At 44.3% G+C, this 24,560-nt stretch overlaps 1 protein-coding gene across 2 annotated transcripts in view; it reads right to left on the bottom strand.

Moving 5' to 3' along the window:
• Positions 1-24,560, bottom strand: part of ccdc180 (coiled-coil domain containing 180) — a 99,968-nt gene that overhangs the window by 4,732 nt on the left and 70,676 nt on the right. For both annotated transcript variants that reach the window (XM_067969854.1, XM_067969855.1), the window contains 9 exons: positions 22,425-22,489; positions 21,239-21,332; positions 18,001-18,075; positions 14,901-14,967; positions 13,454-13,598; positions 10,534-10,694; positions 9,062-9,199; positions 6,368-6,479; positions 2,992-3,109 (listed from right to left, as the gene is read on the bottom strand). In XM_067969854.1, coding sequence (XP_067825955.1) covers positions 2,992-3,109; positions 6,368-6,479; positions 9,062-9,199; positions 10,534-10,694; positions 13,454-13,598; positions 14,901-14,967; positions 18,001-18,075; positions 21,239-21,332; positions 22,425-22,489 — 975 coding nt within the window. The remainder of the gene's footprint in view (positions 1-2,991; positions 3,110-6,367; positions 6,480-9,061; positions 9,200-10,533; positions 10,695-13,453; positions 13,599-14,900; positions 14,968-18,000; positions 18,076-21,238; positions 21,333-22,424; positions 22,490-24,560) is intronic.

The raw sequence follows: 24,560 nt of genomic DNA, 5'->3' as shown, positions 1-24,560 counted from the left end.
TATTGGCGACTTGGGCCAGGTACTAGAAGGCTGCTGGCAGCTGAGGAACCGCACGCCAGCTAGAGTCACTGCCTTCAAGAGAAGCAGAGAAAATAAAAAGAGAAAAATAATTGGGGAGAAAAAGGAAATACAGTATCAACAGAAACAGCAACAACTTGCATTTATATAGTGCCGTTAATGTAGTAAAATGTCCCAAAACACTTCACAGGAGCGATTATCAAACAAAATTTGACACCGAGCCACATAAGGAGATACTGGGCAGGTGACCAAAAGCTTGGTCAAAGAGGTAGATTTTAAGGAGCACCTTAAAGGAGGGGAAAGAGGTAGAGAGGCATTGACGTTTAAGGAGGGGATTCCAGAGCTTAGAGCCTAGGCAGCTGAAGGCACGGCCACCAATGGTGGAGCGATTAAAATCGGGAATGCGCAAGAGGCAAGAATTGGAGGAGTGCAGAGATCTCGGAGGGTTGTCGGGCTGGAGGAGATTACAGAAATAGGGAGGGATGAGGCCATGGAGGGATTTGAAAACAAGGATGTGAATTTTAAATCAAGGTGTTCCCAAACTGGGAACCAATGTAGGTCAGCGAGCACAGCGGTGATGGGTGACCGGGACTTGGTGTGAGATAGGATATGCAAATGTATCTGCACATTTACTGATGTCTTGTTAGCATGCTTTATCTCTGTGAGTGGTTGGTACGAAGCAATGTGGAGGCAGACATCTTGGCCTCGATATTTACGGGGAGGCAGGGAAGGAGCAGGGGCACATGTCTGCGACCGGGAAACCCGGAAATACCACGAAGATGGAGGTCCTGCCGAATTTAATGGCAGGACATCATTAGAATTTTTTTTTACTCCGTTTCCTGCCCGGCGGCCGGCCAGATTGAGAGGCTGGTCGGCTGCCGGGTGGGAAAGCCTGCGGTAGAAGGCAGCAGCCAGGGGCTGTTGGAAACGGTCCACGGCAATCGAAAAGATCGGGGATAGGTTGGGGGGGGGGGGGGTGGGGGGAGGCTCGGAGCGTGGAAGCGAGGAGGGAGGGAGATCACGGGGGAGGGGGGGGAAGAGATCGCGGGGGAAGGAGATGGGGTTGTCTGAAGATCGTGGGGGGGGGGGGTGGTCGGCTGATCGCGGGGTGGGGGGAGAGATTGCAGCAGAAGGTTTGCTTGAGGAGCCAGGTGGGGGGCTGGAGGGAAGAACTCCTGCTTCTCGTGGCCCACAAGCAGTGCTGGAAAGACATTTATCTGCTGGATCTGGCAGCTCTGGCCTCCCTTGGCCTCCCTCAAATGGCTCCCAAAGTCTGAGGAACGCAGCCTCATTTAAATATTATAATCACTGACCCACCTCTCCAGAGCAGGTTACTTGGACGCCCCCCCAAACCTACCGCGGTTAAACCGGAAGTAGGAGCATTCCCGGTGGGTTGGGGTCGAGTTTCACATTTTTAGCAATTTAACCATCCCGCCCCGATCCTCTCCCGCCCGTCGTGGGGGGGGGGGGGGAGGGGTTTTAAAATCCCCCCATTGTGTCCGGTGCCCTGATGTGACACCCTGAAGTTCTGCTCTGATATATTATGTTCATATCATCACTGAAGTGGAAGTTTAGACTTGGGGAACTCTTAACACAAAAGGGGGTAATTGGCAGAACCTCGTCTCCTGCCAGTGCATATCAGAAAAGCACAGGCGAGCTGCCTAGACTGGGTGGGGGCAAGGGTTCCTCGTCACCACCGTGTAATTGGAAAATTATCCCCAAAATATCTGATGATTCCTGCCTTGACCTAACAGTTTGAAAGTGTAAAGTTTGGTACCAAGGGATGATTGTGAGGCACCAATAAAGATTTGTGGTGCGGTTCTGTAACATGCAGTCCACTTTTAGGTTTGGTCTGCATCAATGTGGCACAATTTTTTTTCACAGACCAGACAGGGTACTTCAGCCACAATCGTATTATTACAGATGTCTGAGATAATAGTTAAGAAAAAGAAAACTGGAGCAAGTGGTTGGTGCAGTGGATAGATACTAGCTCAGGCTGAAAGTCTCCTCTATCTTCTCGTTGTATAGCCTGAGGTCAGCCTGAGACATTATTACAGCTGCCTCTATCTTTGCTATATAATAACAACTTGCATTTATATAGCGCCTTTAACGTAGTAAAACGTCCCAAGGTGCTTCCCAGGAGCGATTATCAAACAAAATTTGACATCAAGCCACATAAGGAGCTATTAGGACAGGTGACAAAAGGCTTGGTCAAAGTAGTAGGTTTTAAGGAGAGTCCGAAAGGAGGAGAGAGAGGTAGAGTGGCGGAGTGGTTTAGGGAGGGAATTTCAGAGCTTAGGGCCTAGGCAGCTGAAGGCACGGCCGCCAGTATTTGGTTCATTATCCGACTTCTTTACCGAGAGTGGTGAGAATGTGAAACTTGTTACCACATGGAGTGGTTAAGGCTAATAGCATAGATACATTTAAGGGAAAGCTAGATAAGCTCATGAGGGAGAAAGGAATAGAAGGATGTATTGATAGGCTGAGATGAAGTAAGGTGGGAAGAGGCTCATGTGGAGCATAATCACCAGCATAGACCAGATGGGCTGAATGGCATGTTTCGGTACTGTAAATTCTATATAATACCCGAGTCTGACACAATTTAATTGTGCTCCTGTTGATGGTTTATTGGGATCCCACACTTGATTGCCACCCAGCGACCACTGCCGGAAATGTGTGTGCAGGATGAGACCACTCCTGGTCTCCACTCCACCCCCCACATTCAATACCTTACTGACACTCAAGACTAGATTTTTGGATCAGTATTTTTAAACAGTGATGGTAACTGGAAGTTCTAGGCTTTGCTGTCCTGGCTCACACAAGAAGAAAGGGCCACAAAAGAATGAGATACCACAGGGTGGCGAGAGCCCGTGGGGCCAACTCCAGCTTGAAACAGGCCTTCTGGAGAAAATGGGCAAGATTTGGAAAGAGAAAGATAAAGCGGTCTGCTTCGGATGACTCTGAGCTGATCACCTGCTGTCTTGGTGAATCATCACATGAAAGTCAGTATAATTTTCGTTCTTCTGGTGTTGGAGCCCAGATAGTTTCTGTCGAATCAAAGTGGTGATCTTTTCTCTTATTGCTTCATCGCCTGAAAAATAAGACAGACAGAAAGTACAATCAGACCTAAAACCAAATCATGTGGTTTCTTGAGTTATTTTGATTTCATCCATTTACATACATTTCTGGTGCTGTGGCTCATGTGTTATTAGGAGCTGGATTCACATTATCCCAAACAATACAATCACCATTTTAAGGGAGATGAAACCTCTGTGTAAATTTGCTGGCTGGATTCAAATTCAGGTTATCCTGCAGTAAAAAGATGGTGTTCCAATACAGTTTTAATTTTGCTAGCAGGAGAATGAGGCTGTGTATTAATTATTCGGTGTCAGATTGGCTCAGTTGGCAGCACTCTAGCCTTTAAATCAACAGGCTATGGGCTCAAACCCCACTCCAGGCCTTGAGCTCGTATTCCAGGCTAGCATTGTAGTGCGGTGCTGAAGGGAATTCTGGAGGAGTTGTCCCTCAGATGTTTGTGTTAAATTGAGACCCTGTCTGGTGCTTTAGGTGGATGTAAAATATCTTGTGGAACTGTTCAATGAGTAGACAGTAGTCCTGGACAACATTCACCCTTCAACCAAAAACAGATCAACTGGTCACAGATCTCAATGCTTTTGTGAGATCTTGCTGTGCACAAAATGGCTGCTGTGTTTGCCTGCATCATGATATGGAGATGCCGGTGATGGAATGGGGTGGACAAATGTAAGGAATCTTACAACACCAGGTTATAGTCCAATAGTTTTATTTGAAAATCACAAACTTTCGGAGGCTTTCTCCTTCGTCAGGTGAGTGTGGGATTCCATGGAAGGTACCGCATATATAGTCAGAGAACAATGCCTGGTGATTACAGGTAATCTTTCCAACTGCCCATTATCAAGGCAATCAAAGGAGTGTTCAGACAGAGAGACGTTACATACAGGACTACTGAAATACAAACGGTCAGAACCCAAAGACAGAGAGAGAGAGAGAGAGAGAGAGAAACATCCAAAAGGAAGAGAAAGAGAGAGAATGACCAGTTGTATTAAAAACAGATAACTCTTTTTTCGCTGGTGGGGTTACGTGTAGCATGACATGAACCCAAGATCCCGGTTGAGGCCGTCATAACTAGGATTGCCAACGCTGGTTCGAGACATTCCTGGAGATTTGATCACGTGACACCCTGACCACATGACATCTGACTATGTGATGCCTGATCACATGACTTTGGATCATGTGACATTCGATCACGTGACTTCTACCAATGTTATTGCAGTTAGCTTATATAGGTTGGGTCCCCTGGAGTTGAGTATTTTTGCTCATGGTTTCATGCCAGCAGCTGTTGTGTGACAATTTCCAAGAGCCAGTCGGCCACCCGTGCGCAGGGGAAGAGGGGAAACCAAGAGATTGCACGTAGGGCAGTGGGTTCAGTGTTCGTGGCACTTCTCACAGGACTCAGCACCAACATTTCTAAACCACTCCCTGAGCTCGGACTCAGTAAAGGTGCTGGTGCTTTCTCCTGTAAACCCATTGCCCCAATGATCTTTTTCTATTCTTCCTCTTGAAATATAAATCCCATTCCCTTTGAAATGAAATTTTAGTCTCTACCTCAATAGCCACATTTCGTGAAGTATCCCTCAGTCTAATAGCCTTCAGTTCAAGAACTTTTCACCTCCATTCCCCCTTATTTCTTCCAGTGAGAATCCTTGGTTTCTGTTGCCTAGTTCCCCATTAGCCCACCAGTGGAAATAGTCTTTCACTATTTACCCGCAGTAAGATCCCCAGGTTTCACTTACCCCTTTCTCCTCTCTGTGTCGCTCCCACTTGCTGCTGCTGCTCCTGGCTCTGCGGGAAATGCTGATCTCCATGCCCACCCCCAACCCAATTCCACCCTCGCTTGGGCCCCAATCCCCCGACCCCTAGTCCCGTTTTCCCCCCGACCTCCCATCCCCCAGTCTCCCTGATCCCCCAGGGTCCCACTCTTCTCCCCCACTCTAGAGATCCCCCGATTGCCGACACCCATGATTCCTGAGCCCTCCCGATACCCAACTCTCCAGCATCCTCGCGACTGCACTCCACGCAGTCACGGCTCTCTGCGGGTGACGTTATCGAACCAGAGGCATCTCTAACAGCAGCTGGTAACATCATGGAGGGGTGGGGGGGCGCACTGCGGAGGGAAGTTTAAATTGCTGATCTTCTGGGCTGCTGGAGGGACCGCATGGGGGAGGGATCCCCGATTCTAGGAAACTCCTGTTCATCCCAGGAGGGTTAGGAACCCTAATCACAACAGTCACTGGACTTGAGAGTAATTTATTGCAATTGAGAGTAAGTCATCAATTTTGAGACGTCCTAATGCAAGTCTTTCTGTAAGGGACTATTACGGAGATGGGGGGACAGACACTCAGTTCTCCCTCTGTGATTCCGCATATTAGTGTAACCAACCCGACATTCAAGTAACCGATAACATTGCACACCCAAGAAAACGTGAGCGTACGCATCCGCCATAGCCAGAGGATCTCCACATAAAACAGTGGAGCCCAGAATCTGGTACGTGACTGAAATTATATAAAAAGGGAGAATTACGCATTGAGGTACTGGTCTTGGCCGATTTTAACAAATAAATATAAAATACAATATAATGTTTGCTGCAACAACAAAAAAATCATACACTGTTCCTGCTGACAAAACTCTTGGCTTAAGCTCAATTATTATTAGCTCAGAAATCTTACATAGAGAAACCAAAGTTTAGGCAATGGAAATGGTGGGGTGGTGTGTGAGTATGTGTGGTCAGTCGTCATCTGGCACTGAAATCTCTGGCACATTTTATGTGTAGTAAATGGGGAGATGCTATTTAGCCGTCATTATACCAGTCTTTTCCCCCCCCCAATCTTTTCCCTTAACTCTTGAAGCCTCTGACGTGCTGTGATATGATTCTCTTTTTTAAATTGAGAAACCAAGGTGAAGGCACACGGCCTATAGCAAGAGACACTAGATCAGGTAGTAATGACGAGGTGAAACCACATTTGCTGTCTCAGCTGTCCTCTAGTACCTCACTCAATAGGCCATTCGTCATTCTCCATGCCTAAATTCCTTTACCTACTGCTTGTCGTCCACCTTGTAAGACGCTCGGTGATATTCTTCTACATGAGGAGTGCTACATATCTATAATTTATTTAAGTATTAATTGGTGAGGTGAGTGGGTGTGTTTGTGGAGCATTCCCAACATATCTCAGCTAAAGGGATACTCTTTCTCTGAGATGCTTGAAACTACTTAGACTAAATAAAAAAACTATGAAAACTTCCACTAGCTTACGGCCAGTCTGGATATCATCAACGGTGAGGAAGTTGTCAAATTCCAACAGAAGCTGTTCAGAGAGGTAAGAGAGGGCAATCACAAAGTCCTTGGCATGTTTACTCACGCATTGCTGTGAAAGCATCAAAAGATTGTATTAAGAACAATTACAAGTGAGACAACAGACACATTCTAACAGAGACACAGGGCACTGGATAGTAAAATATTCAGTACCTTTTTTTTTATTCATTCATGGGATGTGGGCGTCGCTGGCAAGGCCAGCATTTATTGCCCATCCCTAATTGCCCTTGAGAAGGTGGTGAGCAGCCTTCTTGAACCGCTGCAGTCCATGTGGTGAAGGTTCTCCCACAGTGCTGTTAGGTAGGGAGTTCTAGGATTTTGACCCAGTTCAATTGGCTTCAGCATCATGGGGAAAGGAGTGGAAAAAAATCAACCAGGGTTCCCATTTCTGATCATTATCCGGTGGCCCATAGAAGGAGTATAAGTGTGCACGTCAGTTGAGCATAGAATCAGGGTTGGCAGTGATGCCCTCCATAGTTGAATAGCCCACTGCCACTTCCCCGTCTAGGCTCACACATGAAGAATGGTGAGGTACCAGAGGGCTGGCAGCACCGATGGAACTTTACCCCAGTGAGAACTAGCATTGCCATTTAAAGGGGAGAGAAAAATCAGGAAAAGAAATTCCCAAAATTTGTTCCGCACTTTATTCCAAACTGAAGATATTGACCTGGAAATTCCTGGGAGCTGCTCCCGCTCGGCCAGTGTTACTTCCCCGTTATTAACGTTGGCACTGTGAATTCAGCAGTTTTTGTTTCATGAGATGTGATGTATTTAGCAGATCTCCAGTGGTGTTGCTCACTGTAAGTTGAATGCTGTTTTATAAGGACAGGAGTTTTATGCCATGAAAGGCCGATAAGAGGCTGCAGGCATTTAGATCCCGATCGTCCTCCCCTCTTTGCTTGGGTTCTTGATGGGCACAGCGGATCTCAAGTGCGCTGCACCTCTCCAGGGCTCCAGAGTGCCTGAATTTGGTTATCAGCAGCTCCTCGTCTTATCAGAGTGCGCCTCCTGGCTCCACAAAAATACTGTGGGCTTCTGCGACTTCAGACCTCTCCCCCTCTGCTTTCCTTTCCCACCCAAGGACTTACCTGCGGGCCGGCTCGGCGTCAGAAACGGCCGGAATTGGTCAGGCCCCAACCATAAGCTGCATCGGGACGTCTGCAGCTTGCCTGTTTAATGCAAATGAGGCGCGAGGCCTCAGTTCTAATCGGGCTGCCGGGGACTGCAGCGGTAAGCAATCTCTTCACTGACTTGCCGCCCGTTTTGGGGCGCAAGTCCAATTTTTCTTGGTTTATTTCTCTCTCTGTCTCTGTGTTGGACAGCAGTTAGTAATTAGAATCTTTACATTCTCTGTTTTTTAACTTCCTCTGCTTTTTCAGCCATCATGCACCTGATGTCTGGAACTCAATTCCCAAGTCCCATCATCTGGCCACCTCCCTCCCTTTCTTTCGAAAGTCTCCTGAAACCTCTTCTCTTTAACCAGGCTTTCACCCTAACCTTCTCATAAAAGCACTGATTCTTACAGGCAAAGCATTTCATGGGTGCCAGTAGTCTGCTATTACCTCACCCATGTATCCATTCCTTATATGGCAGCAATGACAGTGAATGCCAGTAGACTGTTTGACTGTGAAGTCCAAGCCCAAACTTATCTGTAACTGATGTCCACACATGCACACATTCCAGCACAGCTCACCAGACGGTGATCGGGAGAGGCTTGCCTGATTTGTTTTGTCCTACCTAGCCTGAGGTGCTAAGGCCGATTGTAACACCACCATTGCTGCTGCAGCTGAGATCTAATTCCACACAGAGCTGGTCTGTATGGTTTAATTCAACACCAGGTAGAGTGCTTACTCATCAAGGCATCAGGAGAGGTCCTGGTATCGAGTTTATACTGCAAAGTTGATGGGGGCAGATGTATTTACATAGAATTTACAGTACAGAAACAGCCATTCGGCCCAACTAGTCTATGCTGGTGTTTATGGTCCACATGTGCCTCCTCCCACCCATTAGCATATCCTTTAATTCATTTCTCCCTCATGTACTTATTTAGCTTCCCCTTATAGGCATCTATGTTATTCGCCTCAACTACTCCCTGTGGTAGCGAGTTCCACATTCTAACCACTCTCTGGGTAAAGAAGTTTCTCCTGAATACTTTAATGGATTTATTAGTGACTATCTTATAGTTATGACCCCTAGTTTTGGACTCCCCCACAAGTGAAAATATCTTCTCTATCAAACCCCTTCATAATTTTAAAGACCTCTATCAGGTCACCTCTCAGCCTTCTCTTCTCTAGAGAAAAAGAGCCCCAGCCTGTTCAGTCTTTCCTGATAGTTATAACCTCTCAGTTCTGGTATCATTCCTGTAAATCTTTTTTCTACCTTCTCCAGTGCCTCTATATCCAATTTCATTTCAGTTCTTTACTTTTGTCAACAGAGAATATCATGGCAGACAAAGCAATTTCACACAACTATATCTGTTACTGCTGCCGCACGGTGCGATTTCATCCCTAAAGAACGCCACTGTAAATTTTTAGGTTGCCCATCACCGGAGCTCTGCTGATGACCACCTAAAAATGGAGAAAACGATTTGAAGATTAATAGCTGACTATCCAATATTAGGAATTTGTTTCTTGCCTGGAGGCTGTCTGCATTGCTAATGATTTCCCTGGTTGCAGTTTCCTGTCTTTCTTCCTCCTCTTCGCACAGGCTGTCCAGAATCTCCCGGTTGTTAGGATGACCCATGATTGGGCGCAACCTGTGTTTGTTTTCAATCTAATGAAAATAAATAGAATAAGGGGAAGTAAGCACTATATAATACACACAGGGCATGTCCCATTATTCTGTATGTAATGCATTCTAGCTTATGTGCTATCCTTTTTTGTTTATGTTTTTGTGCGCTCATCAAGGAAAGTGAGATTCAACACTGATGATCCAAGTACAGAAATCATGAAACAACAATTTAAGAAAGTCAGAAGATTGTGACAAAAAAATCATAACCACCCCTCTCTTCTCATGACCACCCCTCTCTTCTCATGACCACCCCTCTCTTCTCATGACCACCCCTCTCTTCTCATGACCACCCCTCTCTTGTAACAAAAAATCAAAAGCAAAATACTGCGGATGCTGGAAATCTGAAATAAAAACAGAAAATGCTGGAAAAGCTCAGCAAGTGAGGCAGCATCTTGTAACATGTCCTTTTAATAAAACCACACCTCTTTGCCATAACCAGACCCCTTTTCAAATGCATTGTCATTTTGCTTACTATGGATTATACAATTTATTTTTCTTCCCAAAGTAAAAAATATGTTGAATCAAAAAATGCAATCTACATAATACGTGTAAACTAAAAAAACATGCAACTTAAAATCCGGTATCTTTTCCAAGAAAACATGAGCAATGCGTCTTTCCCTGTCACTTAGGTTTGTGTATTGGAAGATAGATTTGTTTATTGGAAGAATTTTATTCACCGGCTTTTGGATTATTTTAGTCTGTTTGGCTCAGTTGCACACTGCCTTTTTTATGTTTCGATAGGGACTGCAGGGTACAGCCTTTTGGTGCATTCTCCAAGTCTGGTGAAGTTGGTAGTGAATTTTTTTTCCCCAACAAGCTCCTGTACGGAAGGTATTCAACCAATAGAGTGGAGGAATTCTTTGTCACCAGATTTTCCTCATTCTCTACCTCAGATAAAGATCAAATACAGGAATAATTGCAAAACAATTGTGCCATTGGCAGAGCACCAGACTGCCATGCAGACAGCCCTATGTGACAGTGGTAGAGCACTGAACTTCTGAACAGCTTGAATTCGAATCCAAGCCTTGACTGACATTTGAACTTCCCTGCACATATTGGGCAATTCTTCCCACTCTCAGCTTAGTTTCTAATTGCATTTCACAGCAGGACAATACACCATCATAAGTGAGGGGGTGGGAGGGTGTTAACAGTCCTCCAAGAGCATGCTTGACTTCAAACATTCTCAAAGAATGAAGAGGATGGGGGAAAAACACAAACAAGTAGCAGCAACAGGAGAGACACAACAAGCAGTGCTATATATTTTTTATATATATCTATATATATATAGATATATATATTTCATTTTGCCGTTCCACCTTAGCGTTCTCCAGTTTCTGTAGTTTCTTGCTGAATGTGGAGCGTAATTCTGTGGTGTCCCTGGTGAGGATTTCCACGTGCTCTTTTAGGACAGCTTCGATTAGGAAATGAGGCACAAAGGGGAGCACCTGCTCAAACTTCCTCAGCTGCTCGCTGATCTCTGAAGGAAATTTGTTGGAAATTCAAGTTATAAACAATTATCCACAGAGAGGCTAAAGGAAGGTTATAATGTTTATTCTGGAGAAAAGGGAAACCTTATTGTAGCTTTCAAAATTCTACGGGATGCAGATCAACTGAACCCTAACAAATTGTCTGACGTACCATAAACTGTGTAACCAGGGGCCATGGACTCAAGCTTAGAACAGGAAAGGTGGACACATAGTTTGAGGGCAAATTTCCACAGGGGTTCTCCCGTTTGTCCCCCAGATCTCTGTTCACTCCTTTTTTCTGGGATTTCTATTGCTCTTCCGCCATAGTTATGGCAGGTGAGTGGGAGAGACCATATGGAAATTCACTCCCTTTTTATTTAATTACTTTACATAAGGCAGGGGGAGGGGTGAATGTGGGAACAGCCTTGACAGGGAGAGAATGGAGGTGGATAGTGTTGGTGAATCAAAGAAAGGAACTTGATTTTTTTTTTGGGTGACGAAGTATAGGAAATAACATATAGCAAGGTATCTAATGAACTTGGGACTGGCCAGGTGGACTGCAATGATGTAGAATGAAAACGATATTCCTACGTCCCCATTATTTTTTTTTCATTCATTCTCAGGATGTGGGTGTTGCTGGCAAGGTCGGTGTTTATTGCCCATCCCCAGTTGTCGGTTTTGATATAACTGAGTGGCTTGCTAGGTCATGTCAGAGTGCATTTAAGAGTTTAACCACATTGGTGTGGGACTGGAATCAGACCAGGTGAGGATGTCAAGTGTCCTTCCCTAAAGGACATTAATGAACCAGTTGGGTTTTTACGACAATCCAACAACTTCATGGTCACATGTTACTCATACCAGCTCTTTATTTCCAGCTTTTTTAAAAAAACTAAATTAAAATTCTCAAACTGCCATGGTGGGATTTGAACTCATGTTCTCAGGATTATTAATCCAGGCCTTTGCATTACTAGTCTAGTAACATAACCACTACACTAGCATACCCAGTAAGATGAATTGACTTGGCCAGCATTAGCAGCTTTTTTGGATGGGGTGTGTTTCTACACATTCAAGATCAGCTTTGTTGCATTTACGATTTTGGAAAATTTCCTTTGTAGTTGATGTTCAGGCAAATCATATCCTATGTTTTGAAAGTTGCTCCCACCTCTAAAATGAATGGCAGGATCCAAGAGAAAGAGGAAAACAGATAAGGAAAATTTTTAACTTATTATTTTAGAGAAAATGGTTGAATGGATATCTTAAAAAAAAGATAAATTAATGCTAAGATAATAATAATACAAGAGGGGGTGGAAGAGGAGTGAAGTTGAACAGAGATTGTTTATATTTTTGTAATATTATGTAATGTTTGTGATAAAGCTGTTCCTGACATTTCAGTACTCTTCTTACTGTAGTATTAGTGTTTGTGTTAGTGTTACGGTGTGTGTGAGCTAAATACTTAACAACTGGTCAGCTCAGGAGGCTTGTTGTTTTTCTAGACCTACTGGGAATCGAAGAGTTAATTGTTTGTACACCTTTGAACAGGAACACAGAGTTTTACTGCACAAGTTAAAAAAGCAGTGGTGTCAGAAATTTCTAGCTTGCAACCCACAAACTGCTGTGCACAAACAGTAGCCAGTTACAGGTATCAAAACATAAGAACAGCCATTCAGCCCCTCAAGCCTGTTCTGCCAATCAATCAGATCATGGCTGATCTGTACCTTAATTCCAAAAATGTTAGTTGATGTGAGTTTACCATCATTTTAGAAGTAAAGATATTTTGGGTCTGTTTTAAAAGATGCCATCTTTATAGAAAACATTCTAACTCTATATGAAAAATCACGGCGTCACACAACCAAAGGATCTCCAATACAAAATGAAGTGTAGCAGACTTATTGATCTGTTGGCATCTTTTGACATTCATTTACAGCAATTTCTATCTTGCAAGCCAGGAATTCCTTGATGTGAGCACCCCTTTGAAATTAGGTTGTTATTGACAATTCTAGGCCTAGATAAAAATCTGCTTCTAGGACACCCATTTTGATACATGTTCAGATTTTGTTTATTGCAAAACAATAGATTAAAAATTAAAACTTCCATCCTCACTTGGGAGTTACACATAATTGTACACTTGTGGAAAAAATGACAAGGAGTTCAGCTTCCCTGATGCCATCGTAGATAAACGCACTGCCCAGGGTTACAATCAGCCATATAGACCAAGAAAGTCCCAGGTTTGATTCCTGGTCTGTGCTGAATTACTTGATCCCAGCCATGGTGATGCCAGAGGCCCTTACAATTAGCCTCGTGTGTCCTGAGCTAAGGAAAGTAAAAATCAGCTGGAATTCTTGCTCCTTACTCCTGCTGGAAAACGTAACTGTGGGCATTGAGCAAGAACAGGATGACATTCAGCTGTGACGAGCCTCCTATATCAAATAGCTCATTAGCACTCACTGTCTAGGCTCACACTTGTGAAATGGCCACAGTGGAGTCAATGGCCATCGAACAGTAACCCAGCAAGAAAGAGTGCCTTCAGGAGAGGAAGGAAGAGGAGAAAAAGTGTACAAAGGGTTCTCTTTTGGTTACGCCAATCCTCCCACAAAGTGAACCGAAACAAGCTATGAACACAAATAATACATATAAAAAGTGACACGTGCTTGAAAAGTAGTGTCTGTGTTCCACACTGCCTCCTGCTAAGTATTTTCTGGTACGCTTTGTGAAAATTACATTTATGATTGAAATTACATTTATGAAGTTTCAATCTGAAGCGTTCCATTACCTTGCAGACAGTTACTGTAATAGATATCTGTCTGAGCTTGATACGACAGCATCTTCTGAATCAGCTCTTCTGCACATTTTTCAAATGTGTCTTTCAGGTACTCGCGCCTGAAGACTGGAGTTCGGTCCTTCTTTTTGTAATAGTCCTAATGAAGGTTAAGAAATGGCATTACGTGCTTTTGACCCATCTTAACAGGAGAAATTATACTTATGGAACCGTTGGGTCAAAGTCATCTGTATGAGTTCATAGGTAGCAGATATCATGGTGAGAAAAGAGGAGTCACAGGATATATATTAAAAAAATCTATCCAGTAGGGTCATCTTAATAACAAAATGACATACAGAATAATAAAAAGTCATTTGGCGTATCAAGCCTGCTCCTTCCATAGACCATATACAATCTACCCTACTGAGGCCTATGCCCCACCTACTTAATCTGTTCTGCATATATATTCCGATTCCCAAAAGGCATTCATTCATTGAATCCAAACAATTATAATATATAGATGATTTTCTGAATTTCCAGCAGAGAGCCTCACATATCAGGAAAGCCTGGGTGTGCCGTCCTTGATTTTCCATTCATTACCACAATCACAACCTCCATGCCTGCGGTTTCCTGGTACATGTGGTCGGCAGCCGAAGACTCTCCGCCTTCAGCATGAATTTGGAATATTTCTACTTAAAAAAAAAATATAGCTTCAAAATTGAAAATAAGCACCTGACTCTGGGACTGTTGGGGGTGGTTTTACTTGCCTGCATTAGGACTCAAGATTTGATGAGATCACTGAAATACAAAATTGCCTTCCCTAACTGGTTAGTTGGTAAATTCATGAGCTCAGGACGTTTCCAAGTTCAATCCCTTGTCTGTGCATTTTTTTAAACATTTAACTTTAACTTGAAGATTGCCAATTAGGCCACAGCTGCGTTCAGGGTAACCAATTTTGCACGGGGGTCTCAAAAAGGTGTTAGGCCCCTTATTTGCACTTGCAACGGACCTAATGTCTCTTTCAGGCATGGGTTCTGGACGCCTTTTTTTTTGTCTAAACCAATATGGTGGGTGGCGCTCTTCTGGCTCGTAATAAGCGTGCGTTTCCTGCCCACCATATTGGAAGCTTAGGTGCCCATTTAGCACCTGAAAAACAGGCAGGGCATCATCAAGCTTCTAGGTATCACTAGGCAATCACATTAAGTACGGCCACTTAGACAAGGTACTGAAACATTGTCAGCACAACATAACTGTACCCCAGCAGAGTCAGCGCCTTCAGGAGAAGGAAAGGAAAGAAAACTGCAAGGCGGGGGCAGGGGAAGAAGTTACTTTAAAAATCCTGATTCAAGTGCTACAACAGTACTGTACATGCCATGTAGATGATTGTTACAAATGAGAAATCATGCCAAAACATTCAACTTTTGCACACATTTGTGGTAAAAAAAACAATGTAATTGCTCACCTCAGCAACTGCCAGTAAGGCACCGGTGCTCTCCCACAAAATGTATTTTATTATTCCTTTAAAATGGCTGGAAGAGACAAATGGTTCACATTAAAGTTTCACACAAGATAGCCCCGAATTTCCTTGGGGCTGGAGACTCGCGAGCAACGACTGGCATGGCCAGGAAATGTGTTGGGACCCGATGATGCTGGGTATCTGCTCCAAGGATGATTCACTGGGAACTCCTGGTGGGTGTGGGCAGATGTTGCATCTGCCCCATTGAAGGAATGCCTGACATTAAGAAGGAGGTGGCGATGGTAGGATAGTGTCACCAACTGGATTTGCCATTGCTCCTCTGTCCCGAATAACCTGGACACCGGTAAGATAACGACATCCGGATCAATGGAGCGGCATAAATGGGGCCCACAGAGATGTTCTAGGCCACAACTGCATTAGATTACAGGCAGCCACCAGGAAATTGTTCTCTTATAAAGACGAGTGATCCCTCACCCCCAGTGAGTGCCTAAGATACTGACACTGGTGCAGGCACTATGCCTATTTTATGTAACTGGCCTGACCACCGGTCGTACACAATTCTCACGCTGTTATAGTTATGGGGGCAAGAGCAGGGAGCCAATGTTTTTATAAGACTGTCTCAAAGGTGGCTTGTTCTGACTAGGCCGCTTTGTGAGCTACCTCACTCTGAAAGGGCAACCTTTCTTGGAGTAGGAGAATGCTCAACACTCCTCCCGCAGACCCCTACCTATTTTTGGGCGATCATTAAGTGGTGCATCTAGAAATTCTATAGGCTGGATCATCCATCACCATTGATGGTTGAAGGGAGCAACTATGTAAATAGGAGGCCTGATTTTAATCCTGCCTGTCCTGGAGGGTAGGTGGGTGGCTAAAAGGGCATTTAGATGATTCCTGCTGCATTCCCAATGTGTGCCCGCCCACTGCCATTTTAAGTTTTGGGAAAGGCGCCCCCCGCAGGCAGGAGGGTGCCTCACTAAAATGTAAAACTCACGCTCCAATGATGTCATTCAGTCCCCGAGGTGATTTTAACTCAAAATCGCAGAAGTCCCTCCCATTGGCCAACCTGTCAGTATAAACCTGGTGGGATTGGTGTGTCAGAGCCACTGAAGCTGTATGTAAAGAGACACTCAGCTGCAGCTCAGTGCATCATAGGATCTTTTTGCTGTCTGGTTTCCAAGCAGAGTTTCAGCTTCCAGATCACTTCTTTCACACTTTTTGAACTTATCACCCTCAGTAAGCTTTGTCTGCTTATCTTGGGTGCTATTATTGCTAGTTTGTTTTGAATGGTGGAACATTTGGAGGAGAACAAGAGGAGCAGCAGCCTTAACAACCAGCACCAGCAGCAGCTATGCCTATCAGAAGATGGCAGGTGGGGGCAGGGGGGGGGTAGGGGGTGTTGCTTGTAGGAGACCATACCACCTGGAGTACTGTGAGCAGTTCTGGGCACCGCACCTTCGGAAGGACATATTGGCCTTGGAGGGAGTGCAGCATAGGTTTACTAGAATGATACCCAGACTTCAAGGGTTAAGTTACGAGGAGAGATTACACAAATTGGGGTTGTATTCTCTGGAGTTTCGAAGATTAAGGGGTGATCTGATCGAAGTTTATAAGATATTAAGGGGAAAGGATAGGGTGGATAGAGAGAAACTATTTCCGCTGGTTGGGGATTTTAGGAGTAGGGGGCACAGTCTAAAAATTAGTGCCAGACCTCTCAGGAGCGAGATTAGAAAACATTTCTACACACAAAGGGTAGTAGAAGTTTGGAATTCTCTTCCGCAAACGGCAATTGATACTAGCTCAATTGCTAAATTTAAATCTGAGATAGATAGCTTTTTGGCAATCAAAGGTATTAAGGGATATGGGCCAAAGGCGGGTATATGGAGTTAGATCACAGATCAGCCATGATCTTATCAAATGGCGGAGCAGGTATGAGGGGCTGAATGGCCTACTCCTGCTCCAATGTTCCTATACTCAGCACACAGGGTGTACAAGCCAAGTGTCTCTTTCTTGGACCTATCTAAAGAGGCAGAAGGCTGCACTTCTCTAGGCCAGTTGTTGCAAACCTCTGCAGCCTCCTTCAATATGGCACGCCGCCTGCTGCACCAATTGCTGTTAAAGTCACCACAGCCCTTAACCTCTTTGCCACTGGCTCCTTTCAGTCTGCTACAGGGGACATCAGCTGCATCGCCCAGTCTGCAGTATTCAGCTGCATTAAGCTGTATATTGCAGACACCAATGCCCTGCTCACAAGGGCTGACCAGTACATCACCTTCCCCATTGACCTCAACAGCCAAGGATTTGCAGCAGTGGCTGACTTCCCCTGCCTCCAGGGCATCACTGACTGTACATACGTTGCTATCAGAACACAATATCAGCCAGCAACATTCATCAACAGTAAAGGCTACCACTCCATCAATGTGCAACTAGCGCTCGCTCACACAAACAGGATTTTGCAAGTTTCTGCAAGGTACCCAGGCAGCTGCCATGATGCATTTATCCTTAGACCGTCTACAATGCCCCCAGGAATGTGGCAGGATGGCTGCTGAGGGCCAAGGGAATACCCCCTACAGATGTGGCTCATGACACCCTTCCGTAACCCCATCACGTCTGAGCAGCACAGTTACAATTGAAGGCAGGGGAACACCGGGATCATGATTGAGCACACCATAGGGATGCTGAAGCAGAGATTCAGGTGTCTAGACAGGTTTGGGGGCTCCCTACAATATGACCCATGAAGAGTCTTCCGCATCGTAGTAGTGTGCTGCATACTGCAGAACCTTGCCATACAGAGGTCAATAAAGATAATTCAAACCATGGTAACACTCATTGCCTCAGCTCACAAATGAAGAACAGCAACTTGAGTGAAATGTTGGAGAGATTCTGTGGAACCTCGGCCCAGCATGAGTCACTGCCACACAAAAGACAAAAGCAGAAAGCTATGTGTTTTGTCAAGTTGTGTTCCTTGTCAAGTTAGCCTTTCACTGTGTACCAATAATAGAAAGCAATTCACTTATTTTATAATTACTTATTGCAAAAATAAGCTGACATCTAAAAGAAATAATAATTAGATTGAGAACCTACGTACACAGATTCTTCTGCTGTTTCACCAAAAACTTGATACTTCAAGTCAAATCGATTTGGCTTGGAATATTTGATTGCACTAGAAAGACAGAAATGTTTAGTTGCGATTCTTATCTGATCTTTTCCACCCTGAATGTGACAGCTGACTGACCCTAGAGGTATTGGGCACAGCATATATTCAACAGAGAATAAAAGATATTGCAAACAAACCTGAAGAATGGAATTTGAAATTAAATCGCAAGTCATTAAATGCTGTACATTTGCATGGCACAGAGTCTGCAAAATCAGGGGTAACCCTGTGAAATTCATCAATGAATATTATAGTGTTTTTAATGACTTTAGGAAACTTTTGGTAAATGTCACAGGGTCCCTCTGACTAAGCAGCCTATGCAAAAAGCACTCGCTTTAGTTTAGAAGGACATAATTGCTACAGTAATAGTTTCACCTGGATCAAAAAAGAAACATTTTTGTGCTAATAGATACATACCCAGTGTGTAACTGAATTTATATGATGCAAAGTCATGTTGACATGTCTCAAAAGCACTTCACACAAAATGGAATATTATGTTTATCTCACTCTTGCGAAAGATCTTTGTAATAGATTTGTGACTTATTCGCTTTATATTGTAGCACTGCCTCCGAAGGTGATAAAAATGAGGTGGTGTTCATACTTCTGGAGACAGGGAACACCGCCTCATGAGATAACATGGGAACAAAACCACCATGTGAAGAAGGTTAACTTGGTTCCAAACTACTTTCACCAGGCATCTTGGAGCCAAAACATGGTGTTTCCTGCCTCTAAGAACAAAGGCCAGTGGCAAAGGTAGGTAAATGATTGCTTCTGGCACCATTTCTCTTTGGGGTCACCATTGTGTTCTGGCTCGTAGAGGCCTTCCCCCGACATCAGAAGTAGGTTTCTAGTAGTAATGGTAAAATTGCAAACGTGACTTTAGAGTAACAGCACGCATGCAAATTGTGCACTTGCGCAAACCCTACACACACACAAATCGTGCACGCTCACAACTACCAGTCTTCAAGTCTGTCCCAAAGTATAAAAAGGACAAATTCAGAAGACAAGCAACTGTTCCCAGTGGAATATAAACGGAGTATTTGTCATTCATGAAACAGAGTTTGGAGGATAAACATGATATTCCATTATCCTGCTTTTGGGGGGGTGGGAGGCAGGTAGGCTGGGTTTCATTGGGGTCAAGATGGCTCCAAGATGCCTGGTGAAAGTAGTTTGGAACCAAGTTAACCTTCTATGGAAGACTTGATATTCCAATACCTGAGCCAGGCAGACCCACAGTACGCCAAGGCACTGTTGTTGATCGATCAACCTGCCTGGCTCATTAATGGAATCTGCAGGGGTAGACCAGACACTGGGGCTGGGATGCTTCAATTCGGTTCCAGATAGGCCTGCGGGCCAGCGGACTAATGGATAGGGTGGTCCTATCTGGACAAGCAGCGGGAAGCCTACCAGTGATCTGCTGTGGCAAGCTGAGTGGTTTTAGCTGGTTAAACGCCAGCAGTATCCCTGTGCACACTTGGGGATCCCTAAGCCTTGGTTTTGCCAATCTGGACTTAAGCTGCATGTAGGTAAGTGGAATGTGTCCCTATGGGGAGAGCGTGTGCACTCCATATTGGGCAAACATAAACCCGGCAGATGAGTGCACCTTTCTTAGTAACTTGAACTGGAGATTTTTAAACCTGGTGATGGGTTTCTGTTTATTATGTGTGTCAGACAACCAGCTGACCAAACAAAATATATTCGTAGTGTCCATTAAGTAGTCTCTATTGCATTTATCTCAAGTGAAAGTGAGTGAAGCAGTTGCACCAGCAACTTGGAAATCAGGACTAGTAGAGAAAATGAAAATGCTCAGGTGGCAAATGTCTTGCAATGTCAGATGTTTGCTATTCAGTTCTGTAATTTTGTCTGTAAACTTTGACAGAGGAGCTAAATTCACAGGTGCAGCGTAGATGTGGCAGAAATCTTCATGAACCGTTTATTCTCACGGTGTCAGTCACCGATTAACAAAGCTGGGTCTCAGTTTAGTATCTTCTATTGAAAAATGAATAAAAGAGAAGCAAAACATGGTCTGTGATCCGGTAAGCAGAAAACTATTGCTGTGAAATTGCCGGGCGATGGGGGCGGGGGGCTGCTCCACCAGCGTAAATATGGTGCTGCAGAACCCCCACACACCCTAGCCTCAAACTGGAGGATCCATCCCAAATCCCGGAGATGGGTCATTTGCTTATCTGGGCTGAGCCGTCGGTGCCTGCAACGCTGCATCACTGGCACTCAACCCAGCCCAATCTATGGTTGTCAACCCTCCAGGATTGACCTGGAGTCTCTGGGAATTAAAGATTAATCTCCTGGACATTGCTGCGAGCAACATCCGGGAAAAAAAATCATTGGGGCATTAAACAAAGTGTGTTCTTTTCATTTTCCTTGAACACTTTCCTTTATTAGTCATAAAAAATACTGGAGATTGAAGGTGGGGGGGGGGGTAGGCTATTTGACTGGGTAGGGCGGTTGGAGGCAGGAGGTCCAGGAACATGTCCAACCTGAGTTGGCAACTCTAGCCCGAGCAGATCTGCCCTTGTAAGGCAGAGCAGTGCCTCGTCACTTCCCCTGAAATCCAACCGGGCCGAAAGAATTTTTTTTTGATAAGTCTTCGGCTCTCACTGGAGCGACTATGTCGCTAGAGAAGGTAATCAATCCCCCACTGGAATCAATTACTTTAGTAAAGGGTTGGGGCCTTCAGAAGGCCTCAAAGGGACTTGCGCCAGGTTCAAATGATGTGTTCCGCTAAGGCCTTTTAAGAGAATAAAGGGAGGAATCTTCCAGCAAAGCCTGGGAACAGCCCCTGAAGCACTCCTTTAATATTAGGGCAAGGGTGGGTGGGGGGAAAGAGAAGAGCCACCCACGTCACCACCAACTCCCCCGGACTTGAATTTAAAGGTCCAGTCTAAATGGAGAGGAATCCTGGCTGAACTAGGTTCTGGTCCATTTTGTGGTACCCGGGCGGAAATTGGCCTTGCGTCTTCTCGCAACCCAGGAATTTCAGGGTCTGTGCTTTGAGTCCAGTCTGTGGGACCAAAGAATGAATTACAAATGAACAGTGAAGGTGTAAAGTTCGCTGTATATATCTGAACAGAAATTTTTAAAAAGGCAAGCTAAAATAGCGGCTTAAAGACTTAAGTGTGACAAAAATAATAGGCCTGAGCACTAAGTTCCATACCTTGCTACTGACCCAGGTTGCGCTGAAGAACTCTTTTGCATTCGTTGGGAGCGCGCACTTTGGGTGACAGAAACAGACGATAATGGAGATCCCCCTGAAGTGAATGAAGAAGCAATATGATTTTCAATGGAGTTACTGCTAACGTTCCACATACCTACTGATACTTTTGCACAGGAAATATACAAAATTTCAATAAGCTGCTTCGATGGCCCAGTTCGTGAAACATGGTGTAGGGTGAGCCATTCAAATCAAAAAGGTACAATTTCAATTCCCAGTCGGTGCTAAGTTAACTGACCTAAGCTGTGATGGTGACTAGGAAGTTATAATTGGTTTCAACATCCCTGGAGAAATATCAGGCAGGGTTTCCATTCCTGATCGTGATTTAGTGACCTCTGCGGGGCATTGCTTGGGTGAGGCTAGAATCGGGTTAGGCTGCGATGCTCCACACAGTTAAATTGTCTGCTGAAATTCACTGACTAGGCTCACACTTGAAGAATGGCCACTTGAGTGAAGTATTGGAGGTTGCTGGTGCCCTTGGAACTGCTCCATGAGTAAGTATCTTTGGGTGAGGAGGGGAGATAAGGGAAGAAAATTGGAAGAGAAAAAAAATGTAATTTGAAAAATTCTAGGCAAAAATTGACTACCAAATGTGCCATGTTTCACTGATACTCTCAGGTACCATTCATTCCAGTGGAGGATGTACAGTCAATTCCCGTAGCAAAAAGCAGCTATAAAACAAACCAGTTTCGAAAATCAAGCTTACTTACAATTTTAGCTTATTTAATGGTACATTTTCTGTTGGGGAGTTGGCAACCTCCCACTATTTCACCCATTCTTCATGTATGTGCTTCAACAGTATCAAGCAGCCTATTTGAATGTGGGTGTTGTCAAGCCAAGCCCCGACCCGATATCCACACATAGCGGCTCTGGGCAGTAACCAGGAGTGGGAGTGCTGGTTGACTTTTTTTTTTCCCTTCCTGAGCTCAGGTGGCAGAGGCCAAATGTGGTGCCTTATTGCCACTCTTTTAATTTACAGATAGTAGCAGTCCTTGCTCTGCATTTTTCAATGGGTGAATTCACTCCACTGGGGAATAAACTCCACCTGTCGCCCAGCTACTACCACTTCTGTTCACTATGTGAGTTGAGTTAAAGTTGAAAAGGATTCCATTTTGTACACAAGTCTTACCTCTAATTATAGATTGGGCATCAGTTACCTCAGTTGTTTCAGGTGTCACTTCTGATTTATGAGTCCTGCAGGTTACATTTTTCAGAACAATACAGAATTATTATATATTCAGTATTGATCACAATATTGTAGAATAGAATTACAGAAGTTTATGTTTGACCCAGCGTGCCTGTGCCAGCTTTTTGAAGAGCTGTCCACTTAGTTCCATTGCATTGCCCTTTCCCATTCCCTTTTACATTTTTCTTTTTCAAATATTTATCCATTTCCCTTTTAAAAGCTATTATGGATTCTGCTTCCACCACTGTTTCTGATCACTAGGTCAGTCCATATCCTAACAACCATCTGCATAAAAAAAAATTCTCCTAATCTTACCCTTTGTCCTTTTGGTGATAATCTTAAATTTATGGCCTCTAGTTACCAATTCACCAACCAATGAAAAGAGTTTCTTTCATCAAAGTCCCTCATAATTTTGAACACCTTTATCAGATCACCTCGTAATCTTCTCTATTCTAATGAAAGAGTCCCAGTTTCTGTAGCCCTTCCTAAAGCCATAACTAAAGCCTCTCATCGCTGGTATCTTTTTAGTGAATTTCCTTTGCACCCTCTCCACAGCCTTGAATTCCTTCCTAAAGGCAACCAGCCTAATGCAGCCTAATCATTGATTGCTATAGGTTTGACATTGCCTTTTTGCTTTTGTACTCTATACCCCTATTTATAAAACATAGGGTCCCATATACTTATGTTTACAGCTCCTCGACTTCTTTTAAAGTTTTACCATTTAGTGCATATGTCACTGTTTATTCATCCTCCCAAAATCACGTTACATTTCCCCGCATTAAGTTTCATTTTACATCTATATGCCAATCTACTAACCTATCTATGTCCTCCAGGGGTCACCTACACTGGAACAGGAGGAGGCCGTTCAGCCCCTCAAGCCTGTTGGTCATTCATTTAGATCATGGCTGATCTGTCTCTTAACTCCATCTACCCGCCATAGTTCCTTAACCCTTAATACCCTTGCCTAACAAAGATCTATCAAGCTCAGTTTTGAAATTTTCAATTGACCCCCAGCCTCAACAGCTTTTTGGGGGAAGAGAGTTCCAGATTTCCACTCCTCTTTGTGTGAAGAAGTGCTTTCTGACATCACCCCTGAACAGCCTAGCTCCAATTTTTAATGTTATGCCCCCTTGTTCTGGACTCTCCCACCAGAGGAAATAGTTTCTCTCGATCTACCCTATCAAATCCTTTGATCATCTAAACACCTCAATTAGATCACCCTTTAATCTTCAATACTCAAGGTAATACAATCCTAGTCTATGCAACCTGTCCTCATAATTTAATCCTTTTGGCCTTGGTATCATTCTGGCGAATCTATGCTGCACCCCCTCCAAGATCAATATAGCCTTGCAGAGGTGCGGTGCCCAGAACTGAATGCAGTACTCCAGATGGAGCTTTGTACAGCTGTAACATAACTTTCATCTCATTGTATTCCACCTAAAGCCCTCTTCACAGTTAACCGCACTTATTTTTGTGTTGTCTCCAAATCTTGATTTTGTGCCCCCTACTCCCAAATCTAGGTTTGCGGAGCAATGGCCCCAACTCTGATCCATGGGGGACCCCACTGTTTACAACTCTCCAGTCCAAACACATCCATTAACCATTACTCTCTTTTTTCTGTCCTTCAACCAATTTGCTATCCATGCTGCCACACTCCTTTAATACCATATGTCTTAATTTTATCAACAACCCTCCTATGCGGCATCTTATCAAATGCTTTTTGAAAATCTATATGCACAACATCCACAGCTTTTCCATTATCAATACACTCCATTATTTCCTCGAAGAACTTGATTAAATTTGTCAGTCCCGATGGCCCCAATATTTACGGGGAGGATGTAGGGGAACGCAGGGAAAACCTAGCAAGGCCGGGGACATGGAGATCCTGACGAATTGAATGGCAGGACCTCATTATAATTTTTTCCTTCCATTTCCCGCCTATCAGTTGGCCAAATTGACAGGTTGGCCAGCTGACAGGTGGGTAAACCAGCGGCAGGAGGCCGCAGCTGGGGACCTTTGGGACAATCCCCGGCAATCGGGAGGGGGGGAGGAAGCAAGAGATTGGGGCTTGGAGAGGGG

The sequence above is a fragment of the Heptranchias perlo genome, chromosome 31 (genome assembly GCF_035084215.1).
Source record: "Heptranchias perlo isolate sHepPer1 chromosome 31, sHepPer1.hap1, whole genome shotgun sequence".
Taxonomy (NCBI): domain Eukaryota; kingdom Metazoa; phylum Chordata; class Chondrichthyes; order Hexanchiformes; family Hexanchidae; genus Heptranchias; species Heptranchias perlo.
The sequence above is the reverse complement of the archived record's forward strand: the minus strand, read 5'-3'. Positions and strand labels throughout refer to the sequence as shown.